The sequence below is a fragment of the Kryptolebias marmoratus genome, linkage group LG21, assembly GCF_001649575.2.
Source record: "Kryptolebias marmoratus isolate JLee-2015 linkage group LG21, ASM164957v2, whole genome shotgun sequence".
Classification (NCBI taxonomy): Eukaryota; Metazoa; Chordata; class Actinopteri; order Cyprinodontiformes; family Rivulidae; genus Kryptolebias; species Kryptolebias marmoratus.
This window is the reverse complement of record NC_051450.1, coordinates 7,941,766-7,962,177: the sequence shown is the minus strand read 5'-3', so window position 1 is coordinate 7,962,177 and position 20,412 is coordinate 7,941,766. Positions and strand designations below refer to the sequence as shown.

The following is a 20,412-nucleotide window of genomic DNA, read 5'->3' as shown; positions in this document are numbered from 1 at the left end:
TCCTGGAGAACTTGATGATTTGGTGAGGAGGTTATTAAACCATTTGAATCAGGTGTGTTGGGCAGAAAAACCTCAAACTCTCAGGACAGCGGCCCTCCAGGCCTGGAGTTTGACACCCCTGATGTAGGGTCTCCCACGGCAGAATGGTCCTTGGTGACAGGCCAGACAAAGAGCGATTCACAACACTTGTATGGACGGGAAAAACTAGGAGCTTGGTGTCTCTGACTGTTCCTGAGGTCAAGGCTCAGGTGTGGGAGGAGGTCAATGAGGCCTTGGATAAAGACTCTCGATCAGCTCCAAGAAGATTCTGGCAAACTATCTGGTGTCTGAGGAGGACGAAGCAGCACTTTACCAACACTGTGTATAGTGGAGGTGGGGTGCTGTTGACCTCAACCAGTGATGTTGTCGGGTGGTGGAAGGAATACTTTGACGACCTTTTCAATCACACCAGCATATCTTCCATGGAGAAAGCTGAGTCTGGAAACTTTGGGGTGTCCATAGCCAGGGCTGAGATTGCCCAGGTAGTTAAAAAAAGCTCCACTGCAGCAGGGCACCAGGAGCAGACAAGATTTGTCTTGAGTTCCTCAAGGCTCTAGATGTTGCTGTCTTGGTTGACATGCCTTTGCAACATCGCGTGGACATCGGGGGCAGTGACACTGGACTGGCAGACTGGGGTTGTGGTTCCCCTTTTCAAGAAGAGGAGGGTTCCAATTACAGGGAACCACAATCCTCAGCCTCCCTGGGGTGCTGGAGAAGAGAGTCTGGTTAATGTTTGAACCTCAGATTCAGGGGGAACAGTGAAGGTTCCATCCCAGCTGTGGAACACCAGACCAGCTCTTCACCCTCACTAGGGTTCTTGAGAGGGGATGAGAGTTTACTCCACCAGTCTACATGTGTTATGTGGACATGGAGAAGGCATTCAACTGTGTTTCCCGGCGTACCCTGTAGGGGGTGCTCAGTGAGTATAAAATTGGGGATCTGTAGCTTTGGGCCATTCAGTCCCTTTGCAAACCGGCAGGATGATGGATAAAATGTGAAATAAAAACAACAAATTAGAAAAAGACTATTTTTTCATTAATGTTTTAACCTTTCCCATTGTAGCTTTGAGCACTGCACCCATTTATTTTTTCAAGACATTTTTATGACAATTTGTAGATTTTTCAGAACCCGTGTTGTACACATCCATTAAAATTCATACCAGTTGTCACATGGCGTTGGAACAAAGTTAGAACATTGCTCTTCGAGTGGAGACAAAACCAAGACCCATTTTTGAATGGGACAACAGCAAATACTGTGGAGTGACTGTACAGCAGAAGATAGAGGGTAAGAATAAACAGTCCTTTTCTCAAATTTCTGAAGATTTCTAGATTTTGTAGAAATGGTTTTGTTTAAATATGCAACATTTCTAATGAGCTAAACTCTAATATTATAAGCTTTTGTTTATTAACACAGGAACAAAGAGATCTCCTTCAATTAGCACAGATAACCTTTGATAACTAGTGTTTGTAACATTCTCTCTGAGTCTTCGCTAACAGATGAGGGAACATTCTCGACAACCATCTCCTGGACTCGATCCCCCCCCCACATAAAATCGGACAGAGCTGCAGGATGAATATCTAAGCGCTCGTCATCGACTCAAACCTGTTGTCTGTTCTGACTCACTGAATGTGGGAGGACGGGCAGCCAAAAGCAGCAGAAATAGTCCCCGAATGGGCTGTCATTCAAGTTTGCATCTCATTCTGACATCTCAAAGAAACTTGGCTGATATTTAGGATCTCAGCTGGTGTTACCAAAGTGAGGTTCTCTGTAAATCTAGTTTAGTTTAAATGTAAAGTCACGTATGAGAGAAAAAGAAAAGAGATGAATGTCGTTTTTTCTTTAATCAGAATGCAAGATAAGTGTTAAGCCACTCACCTTTCCAGACTCCATCAGAGGCAGACTGTGAGGAGAACCTCTCTCCACTAACCGAACCCTGACAGAGACGAACATTTAAATATCAAGAACGAGAAAACGAGAAAGCGAAGCAGACTGCCTGACAGATCGTCATACCTGTCGTGGCGTAACGCTCGCATGTCCACGTACACGGTCGTTGGGTCCGGCCCTGAAGTTCCCTGCAGCCAAGAAACACAAAAGATGGGATCACAGACTGTTTTCTGTTGTTTCTTTGCTCACAAGGAGAAGATCAAGGCCTAAATAAGGACATGTTGGTAAAATGGAGCTTAATTTAATCTTTTCCGTTTGCATAATTGTGCTCAAATACAATTAAGAGAAACCTTGAAACATCAAATATTAACTGTCAAATCAAGAACAATCAGAATGTGCAACAATTTTATAAATTAGACAACTTATCTGAACAAGAGAAATAAAGTTTTGTTTCAAAATGGATTTTCATCAAACAATGTAATATATGGAAATTCTCATCTAAATGCAAGGTGATGCACATAAGCTTTAACTATGCTATAAAAACAAAATTCCTTTGAGACAAGAATTATCTGTTCAGATAAAAAAAAGGAAGTCTGATAAGAACTTTGGCACAGTTCACATCAGATTTGGTAGAAAAGATAAGAGAAATAAGCTACATTTACTCAGCTTTGTCAGAATTTCCTTTTCTGTTTGGTTTTTCTGAGGCTGAGGCCAAAAATGTGGGACTTTGTTAACCAAGTCTGTCACTTTTAATTTTTCATTTGCTAAATAAACTGTCACACATAGAAAGCTTGGCCACAGAGTCTGAAAGATTGTATTTGCAACAAGATAATTCACGTTCATCGGAAAGCGAGAATGACTTTTTGGTTGTTTCACTCTTTAAAATATTTTCAAGTTAAGAGACTTTTTCATCAAAGGATCCTCCCACTAATATAACACAAAATAAGAAAAAACGGAAATAGCATTCCTTGAAAGAATGGAATCACCCACTGCCTTGCGTGCCAAAATCTTAAAGATATTTTTGGATATGTTCGAGCTCAGAGTATGTGCTGAGGATGACTCTCTGCTGCTACCACGTCACATTTTAGCTCAATATTTAAAGTAATGACTGAGTATTCACCATTTTTGTCTTTGCTTATGGTTTATCGTATTTTCCGGACTATAAGGCGCACTTAAAAGCCTTAAATTTGATCAAAAAATGACAGTGCGCTTTATAATCCGTATTTATGTAAGAAGTCGACTTTGGTTAAACTACAAAGCCGCACCGCTTTGCAGCATTAAGGCGTTTATACTTGACGCTTACATCGGTGCAGTATCCTTCTGTGAGTTTTGAACCGTTTGATTATCTTTGTGATCTCTCATAGAGGGATCATATAAATGCTGATACAGGTGAACCAGCTCCGCTAGAGCACCGAAATCGTCCATTTTGAATGGAGCGCGGCGCATGTGGTCCACGCGAAGTTACAAAAATTGGGAGGTGCACGACAATGCGCCTTACAGTCTGATGCACCTTACATATGACAAAAGTTCAAAAATGGACCATTCATTGACTGTGTGTCTTATAATCCAGTGCAGTAATAGCTGTGTCAGCCATCCTGAAGTCCATTCAGTGGTTAATGAGATATTTTGCTAACAGACAAACAAACACACACAAGGCAATTACACAAATGCCTGCCTTTCATGGCGGTGAGTAATAAAAAATAGCTTTTCGTGGGCAAACTCACCTCAGTCAAAACTTTATCTTTATTTTGAGATCAAAACAATGTTTCCAGTTCAAGCAGTTTTGTAATAATTTAACACAGACTGTCTTTAAACTCTGAATCCTCCAATTGTTTGTGACAAGGAGCTTTGGGCAGGGAAAAGATCCAGTCTGATTTCAGTTCAGAGAATCTTCTCATCTACGGTGCCTCTAAATGGTCAAAAAAACCTCTCAAAAAGCATTTGATGAGGGGAACAAACAAAATCAAATCTGTTTTGTAAACTATAAAAACAAAATCGGTGTGTCATAATGATTGGAAGATTATATTTACTAACGTTCAACAGGACAAGAATTAGGAGCTTGTCGAGCAAAGCCTGTACGGTGTACCTGCAGGCAGATGGCCAGGTTGACCCTGCAGCCGAAGGCCGTGCTGACCGAGCGCGGGTGGAGGCCCAGATCTTTGAAGAGCTTCGAGAAAGAGTGCGTGAGCGCCATCCTGGGCCTCTCCTCCGCCACCACCACGCAGGCCCGGACTCGGGACAGATCCAGACCTCGAGCCTGGATAAGAAACAGGAAGTGACTGAATGCCTATTTGCCTTTAAACAGGCGGTTCAGTGTAATAAAGTGGAAGTAAGAACCAAATCTGATTCTGTTCATTTGATGCAGCGAGTAAAAGAAACCTCCCTGAGGAGTCAGAAGACAACTCAGCTCCTGTTCAGCTTTCTTTTAGCTGCATAGATGTTTTTGAGGAAATAAAACAGACTTCTTCTCACTGGCTATTCAGTCTCCATGGAGACTTAAAGACAGATAATCACTAAAATTAACTCTGTGGCTTCCATCAGTGACCAATCAGCAGCCAGACGAGGCCCCCGGCTGAGCAGATGGATGGGGACGTTAGAGCTGAGCCGGAGGACGGACACCACCTGTGAAGGACGATGAAGCCGGTTGGACAGCGCCAGACTCTCACCGAGTCGGAGGCTGCGGGTCTCCTATTCACTGACAGGACCCGTCCACCTGTCAGTCCACCTGTACTGATGTGTTTAGAGGCCGAGACAAATCATTGCTGAACATTTTGATTGTGGCCACTTGAAAAAAAAAATAACAACCTTCATCTGGTGCAGGACGAGAGCAGAATGAGCGGGACTCTGTCTCAGTGTTCTTACACCTCCCTCAAAGTCAAATACAAGTGTTTTAAAGGTGAATTTTCAGACTTTTTAAGAACCGTAACATGATAAAAAACCAATAAACTCAAAATGATCTGTGCTAGTATGGAACAATCTCTTTAAAAATCATTTAAATTTAAATAAATTCTTGATTAAAGCAGGTTCTATATGTAAAAAATTGATGTAGGAAAAAAAAAAACAGTCTAAACCTTTTCTTAAAATGTATAATATTCTGGTTTGATATTTCAAACAAGTGGCTCTGCCTTGTAAAGGAACTGAACTACGCTAAGATAAGGGCTGTGCTCCATTTGTCCGCATATTTTTTTATGTATATCGTGACTGAGACATTTTGTGATGCTGTTTGAAATTTTATCTGTAATTTTCCTTCACCATATAGCCTCCGAGAAACTGGTCACGTGTTGCAGTAAATGTAGTGTACAGAAGTCGTACACTATAGTAGTGAAAACAGATCACAATGCATTGCGGCCTGAGCCGACCCACCCAGAGCTCATTGTTGTGATTTTCAGACCTGTTGAAAATACTTTAGATTACATAAACATCTCTGATAAAAAGTGCTTCCTCCTCTGTTTAAGCTGCAGAGCTGAGAGATTACTAAAAAACTATGAAGTGAAACTATATTAGAGGTTTAAGTTTGAGCTTCAAAAACATCCCAGCAGAGACACTGAGTTCAAGAAGGCTATGTTCTGCGCCTCCATTGTTAATAGCTGTGCTGAGCTGAGGCGGTGAGGTTGTTGGTGCCTCTCATGGCAGCCATCCTTGAACCTGGTGGTGGACACTCCAGGTGAGGGAGGCCGTCAAGCTGAAGGAGTTGTATCGATCCTTGCTAGCTGGTCGGGCTCCAGAGGCAGCTGAGGGGTATCGGTGGGCCAAGTGGGCTGCAATCCTGGGTGTTCCTGATGCAAAGGCTGAGGTGTGGGAGGAGTCCAATAAGGCCTTGGATAAAGACTCTTGATCAGCTCCAAGAAGATTCTGGCAAACTATCAGGCTGCTGAGGCGGGGAAGCAGCACTTTACCAACACTGTGTATAATGGAGGTGGGGTGCTGTTGACCTCAACCAGTGATGTGGTGGAAGGAATACTTTGATGTCTGATGATGTCTTCCATGGAGGAAGCTGAATCTGGGGACTTTGGGATGGGTCTGCTCATAATCGGGACTCTCTTTTCTGTACTCATTCAGATCTGACGGTGCTAAAATCTAATGTCACACTGTGTACGGCTGTGTAGGAACCCTGAGAGGTAAAAACAAGGTTCTAATCACAAACCCAGAAACAGCAAACGTTGGTTGAGTCGACATGCGGGCGCTGACCTTGAGTGCTTCGGTCTGCAGGCCGAGCCCTTTGGTGCAGAGCTCCATGACGCTGTAGGAGCAGAAGGTGTCTCGCACCCTCAGCTGGCTGACGGCCAGCAGCCACAGCGATGGGTTGGACTCCAGCTCCACCGGGGGGATCAGGATGGACTGGTGGCCCGAATAAACACTGCAGACAACAAAAAAAGATGCTTTTTAGTGTTTGTCACTGTGAAGCTGCTTCTGCTTTTATATTTTGAAAATGATGACAAATTCAGTGGCACATTCGGTTATGATGGTGTTATAGCAACTTCTTATTCTGGTTGTATGAAGTAAATACAAGGAATAAAACTAACATTTATACTTCATATAATCAGCCATACACAGATCAGGATGCACTCATTAAAATCACTGAGTCTGAATCTTATAACACACATATATGCAGTAAATATAATTTATTCTCATCAAAGTTCATTTTAACAGAATTTTAGAACCAGAATAAAAGATAAAAGGTGCTTCAAAAGCTGGAATTACAAATAAATGTCTTTGCTTGTTATTGGGGTGGCTGTGGCTCAGTGGTCAGAGCAGTCGTCCTCCAATGAGAGAGTTGGAGGTTTGATTCCTGCCAGTATGCAGTCACATGTCAAAGTGTCCCTGGGCAAGACACTGACCCCCTCATTGCCTCTGATGTGCCCCAATGGTGTATGAATGGGATCTAAATCACTGATTAGACTCAGATTAGATTTGTAGAGATGTAGTAGAGTTCTGTATGAATGTGTGAATGAGGGCACATTGTGTTGTGAAGCACTTTGAGTTGCCTGATTGGCTAGAAAGAGCTCATTAACTTCCTGATGTCAATTCTAATTTCTTAATCCAAGTCCTCAACCAAAACTAACAATATTTTTTGTCATAATGTTTAATTAACATTTTATTTTTTTGAAACTTGCTGTATTTGGTGTTGAGCTACATTCAGAAATAAACTTAAAATCACCATTAATGTATTTTCAAGTAGATAAAATGTTAAATTCTGTAAGTACAGACGCAAATAATTTTGTTTGTACCCTTTTGTTAAAGGAAGAAAAACCCACAATTATTCCTGAAGTCATTTAAAATGGAGAAAAGTCATAATATAACAAACAAAGTTATTTAAAATATACTAATGAAGATCAGACATTGTTGGAATACTGTAGTTCAACAGAATAAAACAAAAAACAAACAAACAATAAAAAAACAACAAATGTATCTGTGCTTGACATCAAGGGTGGAACCAGTGGGACCAAGGGGCCACTACAGAACGGTCTCATGTTTTGTTCTGAGCCATTCTTCGGTGTTTTGGCTCATTATCCTTTTGGAGGATCTATGTCCTGCAACTGAGACCAAGCTTTCTGGAGCAAAGGTTTACTCCAGAAACCTTTAACAGACTTGAGATTTCATTGGACCCAAAACAGATTCAGGACAACCTGTGTCAGATGCAGCAAAGCAGCCCCCGAACAGAACTGAGCCTCCACGTTTCAGTACTGTGGGTACAGGGTTCTTCTCTTTCTACGTTTTATTTTTGGATCTGTGAACATAAGAGCTGATGGCACTTGTGCCAAAAAAACTCCAGTTTCGTCTCCTCTGTCCAAAGGACATCCTCCCAGAAGCTTTGTGGCTTGCCAATAAATATTCTTTATATAATTTGGTGCCTCTACGGTCATCTTCCATTAGGTCTGCTTTGGCTCAAACAGACAGACGGTACAATCTGATTTCACTGATTAGATGATTGAAGACACCTGTGCTGCTGATTACAGGACACCCCTTAGTTTAACATGTCCCTGTGGAGACATTAGTTTCAACCTTTTCTAGACAAACCATCCTTCTTGTTAAGGCAAATTTCATTAGTTTTTTTTTTTTTTAATAATTGTGTTGAACCAAAATTCTCCATTTCATGAGTTTTTAATGACATTTGTCCAAACAGGGAACACGTTTTTTTTTGCAGCTGCATGTGAAAAATATCACAATATATCTTTTTATCTACTTGAAAGTACAATAATGATAATTTAAAGTTTATTCTTCAATGTAGATTAGGTACAGAAATCAACACCAAGGAGAGTGAGCTTAAGAAAACATACTTCAAAGCTAAAATAAAACATTATTTAAACATTAAAAGGGTACAAACGAATTTGTCAGTGTTTTTAGTTGTTTGATTGATTGTCACATCATGTTTTTGAAAGTTCATCAGCAGCAAGAGCTACAGTAAATCTGCTGTATTGCTCCACATCTCTGCTTTGACTTTAAACATTTAAATTGATCTCTCAAAGATCTTACAGGTAAATTAAAGCAGGACCGAAATAAAGAAACAGGTGTTCAATGGTGTTGATGTTTGTATAAATAAATGTCGGAGCTGCACCCACCTGCAGAGACACCAGAGGACAAAGCCGAGGCCGCAGTATGGATCCAGACAGATGGCCACCTCTCTGGACGGGTACAGCTCACACTGCAGCTTCACCGAGCGACAGAAGGCTCCAACTGCATTGTGGGACATCTGGAGAGAGGACGGGACGGAGAAGCAGACAAAACAACACGCAAAGAGGCGAAGAGGGAAACAAAACAGAAAACGGTCACACCATAAACGTCCGGACATTCGAACAAATTTTTAAGGAAGAAGAACTGGTTTGTATGTTCTGACTTTTACGCTGAGCTGAATGTGTTTTATTCTGCTGCTGTGATGGTTGTGCGTTCAAGACAACCACGCGGACAAGTGGGAGGTGGGGATTAAACAGACCTGGACTCCAGCCAGCATGCCGGTCGTGGACACGCTGAAGTCCAGATAGGCCAGGCCGTCGGGGTTGGTGGGTTTAAACAGAGCTGGAGGCTTCTTCTTTGGCAGGTCATCTGGAGTACAAACGCATATTTATTTATGAAACACCGAAGGCTGCTGAGTGGAGAAAGCCTGACCTCAGTCTGAACTCACAGAGCAGAGTCACAGGAACACAACTGATGCTCCACTTTCTATACTAAAACCAGATCACACGTCTGCTCGGATTCTGCTCTCTGTCAACAGAGAAAAAGATCCAAACCCACAAAGTATTCTGCTACCAAAGTGGTTTGGGTGGATGTAATACCTGATACAGTTTATTGCACTGTGCCACAGAGATCTGCTACAATCCAAAGCTATTAAAAATCAATGACTCACATTATGAACATCACCATGAACACACACTGAATTTCATTTTATTTCAGTCTCAGGCGCACACGGTCGTGCTGCCACTTCTGTTCAGCAGCTACGTCATTCAGTCCTCAGTTTTAGGATCTGAATATCTGTTTTTTTTAAACACTGGAAATATAGTATATAAGAACACAGACTCATTCTGACACCCACAGCTGAGATCATTCACAAAAAGCAGCTTTAAGCTTTAAAACGGCTTCAGGATTTGTCATCAAAACCTTCTGCAAAAGAGAATGTTGCTGATTTCGGGATTTAATTTGATTATTTTCCTGTTGGTTTCACCGCGAGGGCTTGTTAATTGCAGATTACATTAAATGTTAAATATGTACCGGAGCAGCCGAGTTTAAATTAAAAGTTTGAATTAACGTGGAGATCTTCATGCTGCTCGCTGATCTCTTCATTTTTAGAATAGTGCTGATAAAAAAAAAAGACATTTATATCATTCTGTATAGATTTGTGTTTTCTCTGAATATGTTTCTTTTTATTATTGTAATTTGAACTACACAACACAAAGTTCTGTTGGGTTCGCAGTTAAAATCTACCCATCAGTACAGCAGGATTTGTTCAAATTTAAATGTATTTATTGTTTCTTCTCAGAAAGCACTATGAGTTAGATGTAGGGACTTGTTTAGACAACATGTTAACCAGCAGTCAGTGATTTTACAGTCAAAAGAAGAACCCTTTTTTTTCTGGTTGTAAAACGTCTCTGAGAACGCTGATTCAAATACGCAGCATTAGTCAAACTCTGCAGACAGGAGTGAAGGAGGAAAAGTGCTCTGATGACTCCTTAACAGCACTTCCCCACAATTTCTCCACAGACACTTCATTACAATTTAACACTCCTTGCTTTTTTTTAATAAGTAAATGAATTTTAAAAAGCAGAAAAGCTGCTAAATTGGCAATAAAGAAGAGACATTCAACAGCTGTAGCTCATTTTGACTTTGGATGTACCGTAACATTACCGTAACACACCTCCTGTAGTTACCTCCACCGAGGGAATAAGTAGCTGTTTTTCAGGGAAGTTTTTTCAGTTCCTGGTCATGGGCTGGCCTTAAACTCTACACAAACATGCTGCAGTACATAAACTTATTATAAAATAATATGGCGGTTAACTGGTGCCCAGTTTGATCCCTCAGACAGGTCATTAAAATGTTCAGTGGGACAGAGAAAACAAAATAACAAAATGTTCCTTTCTATGTGTAGAAAAGCTAATCTGAGTGATGGATTTATGCAAGACTGAAAGAAGGAACAGAAACCTGCTCAGAATGACAATAACAATTAAATTCAAACCGAGACTCAACGGCGATCAACTGAAACATGAATGAAGAGGCTGAATGTCCACATTAATGTGTCCCAACTGTACCAGTGTCCAGGACAGGAGGCCAGTTCCTGATGTCCACAGTGGCCATGGCCTCCTTGGAGCGCAGCAGCTTACAGATGACTGCTGTGGTCATCACGCAGGCCGAATGACTGACCTGCAGAGACATAACAAACAAGATGGAAGGTGAAATTTTGTGGGATTTTTTTCTTTCATATGTTGCCCACCTTTCTGTGCATATACAACTCAAATTACATATCCATGAGCCACTTCTTTTAAAAGAGGAGGTCATCTGTATTCACATAAATCATGAATTAGACGGTAGTACAGAGTATGCTTGACTCATGGCTGTCGGATTAAAAAGAGAGATGTGAGGAGGTGTAAATATCTTATCTTAAACAGAAACTGTGTGGGAGCAAATCAGACCCCGACCTCGACGATCATCTTGACCGTGGGCAGGGTGGTGGAGATGTTCTGAGGGTGAGGCGGCCGCACCGTGATGGGGACGCAGCCGGCGTACAGGCAGCCGTAGAACGCTGCGATGAGGTCGATACCTGCAGACAAACGAACACAAGCAGAGAGTCAGAGATGTGCAAATGACCACGGCAAGAAGCCGGACAGGAGGGCTCCTAAGCAATGTCCATTTTGAAATTCCAGACTTTTCCAGACTCAAATTTTCTAAAATTTCTGCCAATTTGTACATGTAACATATAGTTAATAATCTGGAGTTATATAGACATCATTCAAGGCACTCTTTTTAGAAGTAACTTTTGATTTAGTCTAGTCTAAAACCACATTAACATGAACAAGGGCTGTAGACTGTAAAAAACAAAAACAACTGGACTTCTATTCTGTAGTTGAAGACGTTTTGCTTCTCATCCGAGGAGCTTTCTCAATTCAGAAATAGAGAGTGTGGAGTTGAGCTGTTTCTGAATTGAGAAAGCTCCTCGGATGAGAAGCGAAACGTCTTCAACTACAGAATAGAAGTCCAGTTGTTTCTGTTTTTTTTTAACCTTTTTTGAATTAACCATGGCCTGGATGACTGAGAATCTACACCAGCATGCTGCAGACTGTAAACTTTATCATTAGAGATGAACCAACTATATCACCTGCGACGCTGTATGAGTCTGTATGTGTCAGGATTTAAAAACGATCATGATGCCTAAAGCCAGTGTCTCCCTATGCTGCGCCGAATACATTCACAAGGAGTTTACAAAATGTCTGAAAACATTCGTGGGGGTTCTCTAATACCCTGTGAAAGTCACATGACTGTGTCAGGTGGGTTTTGAGCTTTGAGACAAATGTCCTCAGAGTAGTTGTGTAGTTATTGTGGTCATCTGAAACACATCTGGAACCCTGCTCAATTCAGTTTTTTGTAACCCTTGATTGCTAGATGTTTAATTTTTTTCTACTGTACGGAAACACATAATTGTACTTGACACTATGCATTGCTTGAACTCCACCTATAAGTCTGAGTCTGGCTATTTATTTTTAACTGATAAATAACATCTGTTTCCAATCTGATGTTAAATTAAAACTAATCTGACAACCTGGCCGAATTAAAAACATCTGCTGACCAAATTCATAGCATTTAAATGGATGAGAAACCAAAAACATGAATCCTAAAATCTAAACATCCTGTTCAAATAATTATTCTGTTCCAGATAAACTAATAATCACTATTTCACCTTAGATTATTAAAGTACTACTTGTTGCTGTGTTTTATCTTGACAAATCCTCAACCAAAGTAATTATTTAATAGTCATTCCTCAGATTATTCCCTGAACTTTCAGTGTTAAGTCTTAATTGTTTATGGTTGAATCTATTTTCTTGATTTAGTTTTATTTTCAAAATAAAACCTTAGAGACAAAATTTGATTTCCTCCTTATTCGATGTAAATATTACTGTATGTTAAAGAGTTCCCTGTGATGAACAAATTCCATCCTTCTTCTCTGATTCTCTACATGTAGCTGTACAACCCAAAGGTGAGACACTGACGCCTCGACTTTTGAAGATTGATGTGGTAGACGAATCAAAATTATCCATCATCTTTACTATATTCATCTTTGTATACAAATATTGTGGAAAATACTTCAGTATTTTGCAAAAGTTTTAATTTTTTTTCAATTTATTCTTTAAGAACAGGGGTCCCCAACCACCAGGGCCAAGGACCGGTACCGGTTCATGGATCATTTGGTGCCCGGCACACAGAACTAATTAAAACTTTTCTAAAAAAAATAAAATAAAAAAAAAATCTGTATAAATATTTTTATATACACAACTGACCACTTCTCTTCGATTGTCTTTCCTGCACTTAATTCAGTCGCAGTTATTTTAAACGTACTACCAGCTAACCCTACCAAATATGAGCAAAAACAAAACAAAAAAATTATAGAATAAACTTCTTTTTTTTTTAACAAATTTGTTGTAAAGTTATGTATGAAACTGGTCTCTGCTGCGCTTTCTAAAACAGCAGGACCCAACAGTGTTTGCATCACAAATCAGAGTCTGAAAGTACAAATGTTTTTCCAAACTTATTAAGACCTGGAAAATGCCAAAGCTAAAATCAGTACTTTTCAAGACTGTGGAGTACTGTGCAAAAGTCTTGGCCCGGACACTATTTTTTCTTTCATTTTATTTCCTCCATCCAGTCTGTCTTGAGTCTAGTGAAGAAGTCTTGATCAATATTTCTTCAGGATTTCTGAAGTTCTTTTAAAGTTTTTCTTTGGACTTTGGCTGATTTTCTTACCCATAAAAGTTACAACAAAAGCTTGGCTCCAACAGAAGTGAAACATAAAAAGTTGAGAGCGAGATTAAGACTTTTGCACAGTACTGTTAAAGGCTTCACATGAGGATCGTCTGTGACCTGGTGGGTAGACCAGAGCGACGTGGTCCCCTTCCTGCAGACCTCCTCTCTCGATCAGCAGAGCCGCCACTCTCTCTGCCCTCTTATGCAGCTGCAGACAGGTGAGCGAGTTGGACACCGCCCCCTGGAGGATGGAAGGAGAAGTGAAGGATGTTGAAACCATCAGAGGAAGTGTTGCTGCGAGTTACTCCTCCAGCTCCACAACCAAACAACTAAGTTGAAGCATTTGTAACGTTGAAACACTAAAACGTGTAAATTTGGTTATTAAAACACATATTTATCTTACTTTCAGTCTGAAAATCTTCAGATTGTAGATGTCATTTTGACCTCCAATGGTTTGTTTTATAGTTAATAAAAGCTATAGCTACTTGGGGCGTATAAATATAAATCAGTTCAGGAGTTCGTGTTGTTACCCGTGAGCTGAGGAGCGTGTAGAGGACGTGGTCTGGTGTGGTCTGAGCTCTCCACTGCAAAATTTCTGACAAAAACAAGAACTGGAAAAGAGAAAAAAAAAACACAAACATGTCAGAAGAGTTAGTTTTTTTGTTTGTTTTTAAACAAAACCTTTTTTAAATCACAATTCCGCTGATAGCTCAACAGATTTCATCCTGAAGTTTCTGAATTAAGATGTGAAGTTGTGACTTCTTTTACTTATCAGAAGATTCACTGTAAAAAAACAGCAGAGCAGAAAATGGACTCTAACTTCAGCATTTAAAATAAAACTCTGAAGCCGAGAAAGAGACCTAAAATTATCAGATATCAGAGGGAGACTGCAGGACATTTTTGGTTTCAGCCTCCTGATGAATCCCGTGTCAGTGTGCGATTACTCACCAGCAGCACGATTTGTTTTTCCTGCTGACTCTCTGCCTTCTGTCCACTACAATAAAGTGCTTCAATCAATACTGAACTTTGGAAGCAAGTAAAATAAAACTAGCACTTCAAACAGCCTCTGACGATATAATAAAGAGCCACGACAGAAACTTTGATCCGCAGACCTTTAAGAAGTGCTACTTCTGGTGCTACCTATGAAAGTAGTATTCCTTGGAGGAATGCACATTGCTAAAGTTTTACACAAAGATCTGAGTGATTTGTTAGCGCTCGTCCTTTGCGATACGGATCAGTCTCACTCTACTACAACCAAAACTTTTGGCTCAATTTCTGTAAAACTGAATGAGTTGTAGCCATTTTTGTGTTTGCACGACAATTTCTGTTATTACCAATGACTGTAGGTCCTTAGCTTTCTTAAAACTATGCAGACAGTTTGCTCCTTTAATGTTTACAGTGAGTTTTAAAGCTCTAGGATGTAATTAACAAACACTCTGATGTTCTTACAGGTCTTGTAGGGACCTTTAACCCTTTTGGGGCCTTTGGGTCAAATTGACCTGAAGTAACAAGGGCTTCTCTTCTTCTCTTCAGGAGGGTAAAGTAAGAAGGATAAAGCCTCATGTTTTACATGTTTACCTGCTTCAACACAAGTAGCTTAAACTGATAGGTCGCTAACAGGATTCTGATCATTGCTTCGATTCAGGTGTGTTGGAGCAGGGACATCTCTGAGACATGCAGGACAGTGAGGTTTTATTCGTTCTCACCTGGTCGTTGTCGTCTGTCTGCCCCAGGTCTCTGCCGCTGGCCTGAGCGATTCTCTTCCCTGACACCAGGTTGCCCACCATCACAGAGGCGGGTCCAATCTCTGCGGCACACGTGCACAAACCGGATCAGCACTGCGACATTTCTGACGCACAGTCACGTCCCACTAGCCGAGCCGCTCACCTGGCTGTTTCTGCCGCGGTTTGGGCAGGTTGGTGACGCAGGTGTGGGGGCACATCAGGACGTTGCACGGGTGCAGCCCCCCCTCCAGGTACAGCTGTTTGATCTCTGAGAGGTGGATGCCTCCCAGAGGAGTCTTGGGAAGGGTGTTGGCAGGAACCAGAGCCAGACAGAAGATGCCGACTCCATGGATACTGTCTATGGCCTGATAGGGAGACAGACGTTACCGCCTTGCTGTTGAGTCAACTAGAATTCACACATTTTGGCTGTAAAATAAAAATTTTTGATTAAAACGGTGCTAGATATATTCGTCTTACAAGCAATAATAAAAACATTAGATGTTTTTTTTACCCATGAACATTTATTCTTCAGTTCATTTTTCTATCAACAAAAATTAAACTAAGAAAAACACATTAACAACAAAAATTATAACCTCTCCACAGCACAGGTTCTTATTTCCAGTTTTAGGGAGTAATTAATAAAGGTGCTACAGTTTGACTGTTTCTATGGCAACCCCTTGAATACAAAGAGGTTGTGTAATTATTTGCCAAAAAAAAAAGCAAACAAACGCTGAAAAGAAGGACAGCAAAACAAGCTTTAATGAGCCGTGTGACCCATCTGAGCCTTTCTGAAGGAAACATACCTGCAGAACGCGACTCATCCACTGGAAGCTGTCCTCCTCGGTGGCGTCTGGTCTCTGCTCAGCCACCACCACGATCCTCTCATCTCTCAGCACCGTCACAGAAAACACAGCTATCCTGCAGCGCCCAGAAAGACGACAAAAAAACAAAGCTTAATCTTAATCTTAACTCCAGCCCAGAGACATTTTCATCTGTAAAAAAACAAAACAAAACTAAAACTACTTTATCCCATCATCCCTGAGAAGAATTTACTGAAACAAAATATGTGTTTATTAGTTTTGTAACTGCACACGTGGGTTTACTCCGGGTACTCCGGTTTCCTCCCACAGACCAAAAACATGCATGTTAGGTTAATTGATGACTCTAAAATTGTCCCTAGGTGTGAGTGAGAGTGTGAATGGTTGTTTGTCTCGTTTGTCTATATGTGGCCCTGCGATGGAGTTGCGACCTGTCCAGGGTGTCCCCCGCCTCTCGCACAGTGACTGCTGGGGATAGGCACCAGCTACCCGCGACCCGGAATGGAGAAGCGGTTAAAGAAAATGGATGGATGGATGGATGGATAGTTTTGTAATTAAAAAAAACAAACAGACTTTAACAAAAAAAGGTGTGAAAACTGGGAGATGAGTCCTGTGTCCAGGGACAAAACAAAAGAAATATGTGCATAAAAATATATTTAATACTGTGACAGTAAAACCTAAAATTTTAAATGTTTGTTTACATAATTAAGAGATTTCTGAGCAGCTGTAACAAGCTGTTAATTTTTGTATTGCATTTTCATCATTGCTATTTTATATCTGCCTGTAATATTGCCTCTGGGTCAGGTCGTTGTTGCAAATGGAAACTGGTTCTTAATTGACCTACTGCGTAAAATAAAGGTTATTATTATTATTATATATACCATCATAACAAATGTGCATTTATGCTTTCATTCAAAACACCATGCAAATATACACAGAAGGCAACGAAATGCATCATTTCAACTCCAACAATTCAGTGTAATCATTGTCCTTGCAACGTAGAGGAAACCAAAATAACTCGAGCAGGCCGTGCTGCAGCGTTTTTTGATTAATTAAAAGGTTGTAGCGTGATCGTTTAATTGTTTAATTTAAAAATAAAACCCTCAATGGTTTGCTTTTGTCAAAAAAGTTCATTACATGCAGGTTTTCAGCCAGAGACAAAAGTGGGAACAGATGGTGTTAGATACGTTTTCTCGGCCACTACCAGTGACATTATGTGTTTCATCGCCTCAGATTTAGCGTAGCCGGTGCAGGTTTTTTGGCGTTCATTTATGCGGCAACTGACTGAAAATTCACCGCGCATTCGGGAAAAAATTCTGCGTCCAAGAGGTGCTTAAAATACGAAACCGTGGGGCTTTCCCTTATTTCCTACATAGTCTGCCATACAGTGACCATGTTGGGGTGAGTGAGTGAACGAGTGGAGTCTTCAAACACAGCTCACCACCTCGCATAACACAGTTATAAACAAACGATTTGTCAGTGCCCTGAATATAAGTTGTGGATGACTCTCCGCTACTACCACACCAAATTTTAGTTCAATATTTGTAAAAAAGTTGTAGCCATTTTTGTGTTTGCTAAGGTCGATTAGCTATAGCAGCCATCTTGACTTGGATTGACTCCAAAAGTGAATAAGTTGTAGTTTTTCATCAGCGTTTACTTTCTAAATGTTTCATTAGGATTTGCATCCTAGAAAGAACAACAAAGAGCCACACACATAAACAGAGGCCATTACATGATCACCTGTTGCCATAAAAGGCAGAAAAAAACCTTTTCTTTGGTGTTCAAGTGGTGCCTCGAAACTCTTTTTGACCACTTTAAAGCATGACTTATATATATATATTTTTTTTTTCTTATATTCTGTTCGAAAAGGAGCAGGTATAAGATACATCTTATAATGTCCTGCCCTTTTCCTACTTGTCAAGTTATTATCAATTAACTTTCATAACATCAAAAAGAAGACAAATCGTTTCCATTTTACATGATATTCAACTATGTACAATTATTTTAAATACTATTTATATCATCAATTGCATTATAGACTATTAAACAGTCATCTCATATATCATATTTTGAAATGAGCTCTTCTTTAATCCGTTTTTTAAATTGGTTTACATTTGTAATTTTTTTAAACTCATCATTCAATCCATTCCAGACATTTACTCCACACACAGACAAACAAAAACGCTTCCTGGTTGTTCTAATATGTTGTTTTTTAAAATATCCCTCACCTCTTAAATTAAACCCAACCTTTCTGTCACTAAACATTCTCTGTATATTGTGTAGAAGTTTTTGATTTCGGACCTTAAAAATAAATTATGAAGTTTTAAATATTACCAGGTCCCAGAATTTCAGTATATTTGATTTGATAAATAACTGGTTTGTATGTTCCCAATATCCCACTTTATGTAGTATACGGATTGATTTTTTTTTGTAAGACATATAATGGCTGTAAATTTGTTTTGTATGTATTCCCCCAAACTTCCACACAATATGTTAAATGTGGTACAATGAGTGTGTTGTATAGAATAAAAGTCTTTAAAGCAGAAAGTGTAATTATGTGTTGGATGATTAGAAAACAGCTTAATTATTTAAGATTTATATGTAATCTAATGGTGTCACAGTGGGCCAGCTGACGTAATAAACTACTTCATATCCTCTCTACAAAAAGATGCACTGCTTTAATGTTTTGAAAAGAGAGTTTTGTCTAAAATCAAGTAAATAATCCAGCATATGCCCAGTGTCTAAATGTTTACAAACAATAAATTTGGTATACAGTACAGAGCAATAATCATTTCAATAGTTTCAAAAAGTGTGAATTTAAACAGCCAAAGCCATATGATGCACAAAATATCACACATCGAAGCAAAGAACTGCTGTTATTAAAGCTTTGTGTGAGCAAACAGATGGCGCCTCGACGGCTGCTGCATCAGAAGAAGCTAGAACAGAAATAAATAAGAGGAGAAGAAGCAAAAAAAAATAAAGAAGAACAAAACAAATGTAAAAATATGTGAACTTTCAGGCCCCCTGCTTTGCATTTGCTTACAGCTCCTGCAGCTGCTCTCTCCTCCCGAAAAGAACCTTTAAATAGCTGCGAAAAACGTCATCAGAGCTTGTCAGGTGAAAGATGAATGTCCTCCTCGTTGGCTGTGGATACAATTAGGCTTCACTCTAATCCTGCGCCCGAATTCATCCACTGTTGCTCTACTTTATGAAATTTATAACGCGTGTGGGATTCTGCTCATTTATCAGAGTGGCAGCAAATTTGTTGGACAGCTGGCTGCATTTCAGACGCTGTCAGAGTTCCGAACGTTCACCACCGCTGTGCTCTGATCGATGCTCGCCAAGAACAGCGCGGGTCGAGGAGCTCTTTCCGTGCGATCCAAACTCACCTGCCTCTGTAGACAAACTTCATCGGCTCCACCGCCAGCGCCGTGGCAACGATGTCGTCAGCGTTGTGCCTCCGCCCGCTCACCATGATGAGCCCGTCCATTTTCCCCGTGATGAAAACGAGTCCGCCGGGTCCGATGAAGCCCAGCAGGCCGGTCCGCACGAAGGCGTACTCGCTGATCAGACCGCCGCTGGAGCTCACCGGGTAAACCTGCAAACAGCACAGCACAGAAACCGCCATTCAGCTGCACGGTCACCATGGCAACTAGCCAGGTCTGGACCTCAAAGTCTTATCCTCGAGTATTTTTAACTTCGGACTCACAGTAATAAATTCATGCAGCTGCTGGTTTTATTAAAGTGGATCTGATGGCAGTATGCTCTGAAGAGGTCTTTGTTGTCTATTTAATTCAGCAGTTACACAATTTCAAACATCTCAGTTTAATTAAACTAAATTTAAGATAAAAAAGAACCACCATATTTAATTCAGATTTTTTTCCTTATCTAAAGCAAGTGACATTTTTACTTCATTAGATAACAAAAAAGTGTCCTTACATGATTAAAGAGCTAAATAAAGCAGATAATCTGATAAAGATCCGGGTTAGGATGCTTAAATGCAGGTTAAGAAATCAAGAAGCTTCATGTTTATGTATTAACAGAATTGGAAAGACTGTTTTTTGAATTTTAGCATGCAGTAAAAGATTGGAGAGTGTGCAAAAAACTGGATGTTGGTCAAAAATGTGCAGAATTATGAATATAGCATAGATCAAACACATCAAAACAAAATTTGGTCTCAACTGTAAAGAAGTTCATTCCTCTAATTGTAGGCATATTGCTATTTCAGTGAAAGTATCAGAACCATAGTTTACTTGCTGAATATCTCTGTTCAGAAGACATTTCTGCTGGGAATAATGTCACACTATAGAAACAACTCAATCCAACCAGAGAGTTCAACCAAAATGTACATAAGAGAATTTCTTCCATCTGGTTGAGACCACGTCCGATCTGCCTTTTGCTACTGATTTGTTGGTTTCATATCAAATTTGCAACCCAGAACAGCCAAACAAATCCACAAGATCTGCTTCGGTTCACCTTTTAGTTCAGCCTGCACAGAATAAGAG

General features: G+C 40.2%; 1 protein-coding gene across 2 annotated transcripts in view; it reads right to left on the bottom strand.

The window, feature by feature from the left end:
• LOC108234718 (disco-interacting protein 2 homolog C) overlaps window positions 1-20,412 on the bottom strand; it is an 80,267-nt gene that overhangs the window by 6,395 nt on the left and 53,460 nt on the right. For both annotated transcript variants that reach the window (XM_017414111.3, XM_017414112.3), the window contains 14 exons: window positions 19,297-19,505; window positions 15,893-16,007; window positions 15,253-15,454; window positions 15,072-15,172; window positions 13,896-13,976; window positions 13,483-13,606; window positions 11,049-11,170; window positions 10,662-10,773; window positions 8,855-8,964; window positions 8,484-8,614; window positions 6,112-6,280; window positions 4,010-4,180; window positions 2,050-2,111; window positions 1,915-1,972 (listed from right to left, as the gene is read on the bottom strand). In XM_017414111.3, the coding sequence (XP_017269600.1) occupies window positions 1,915-1,972; window positions 2,050-2,111; window positions 4,010-4,180; window positions 6,112-6,280; window positions 8,484-8,614; window positions 8,855-8,964; window positions 10,662-10,773; window positions 11,049-11,170; window positions 13,483-13,606; window positions 13,896-13,976; window positions 15,072-15,172; window positions 15,253-15,454; window positions 15,893-16,007; window positions 19,297-19,505 (1,767 nt within the window). The remainder of the gene's footprint in view (window positions 1-1,914; window positions 1,973-2,049; window positions 2,112-4,009; window positions 4,181-6,111; window positions 6,281-8,483; window positions 8,615-8,854; window positions 8,965-10,661; window positions 10,774-11,048; window positions 11,171-13,482; window positions 13,607-13,895; window positions 13,977-15,071; window positions 15,173-15,252; window positions 15,455-15,892; window positions 16,008-19,296; window positions 19,506-20,412) is intronic.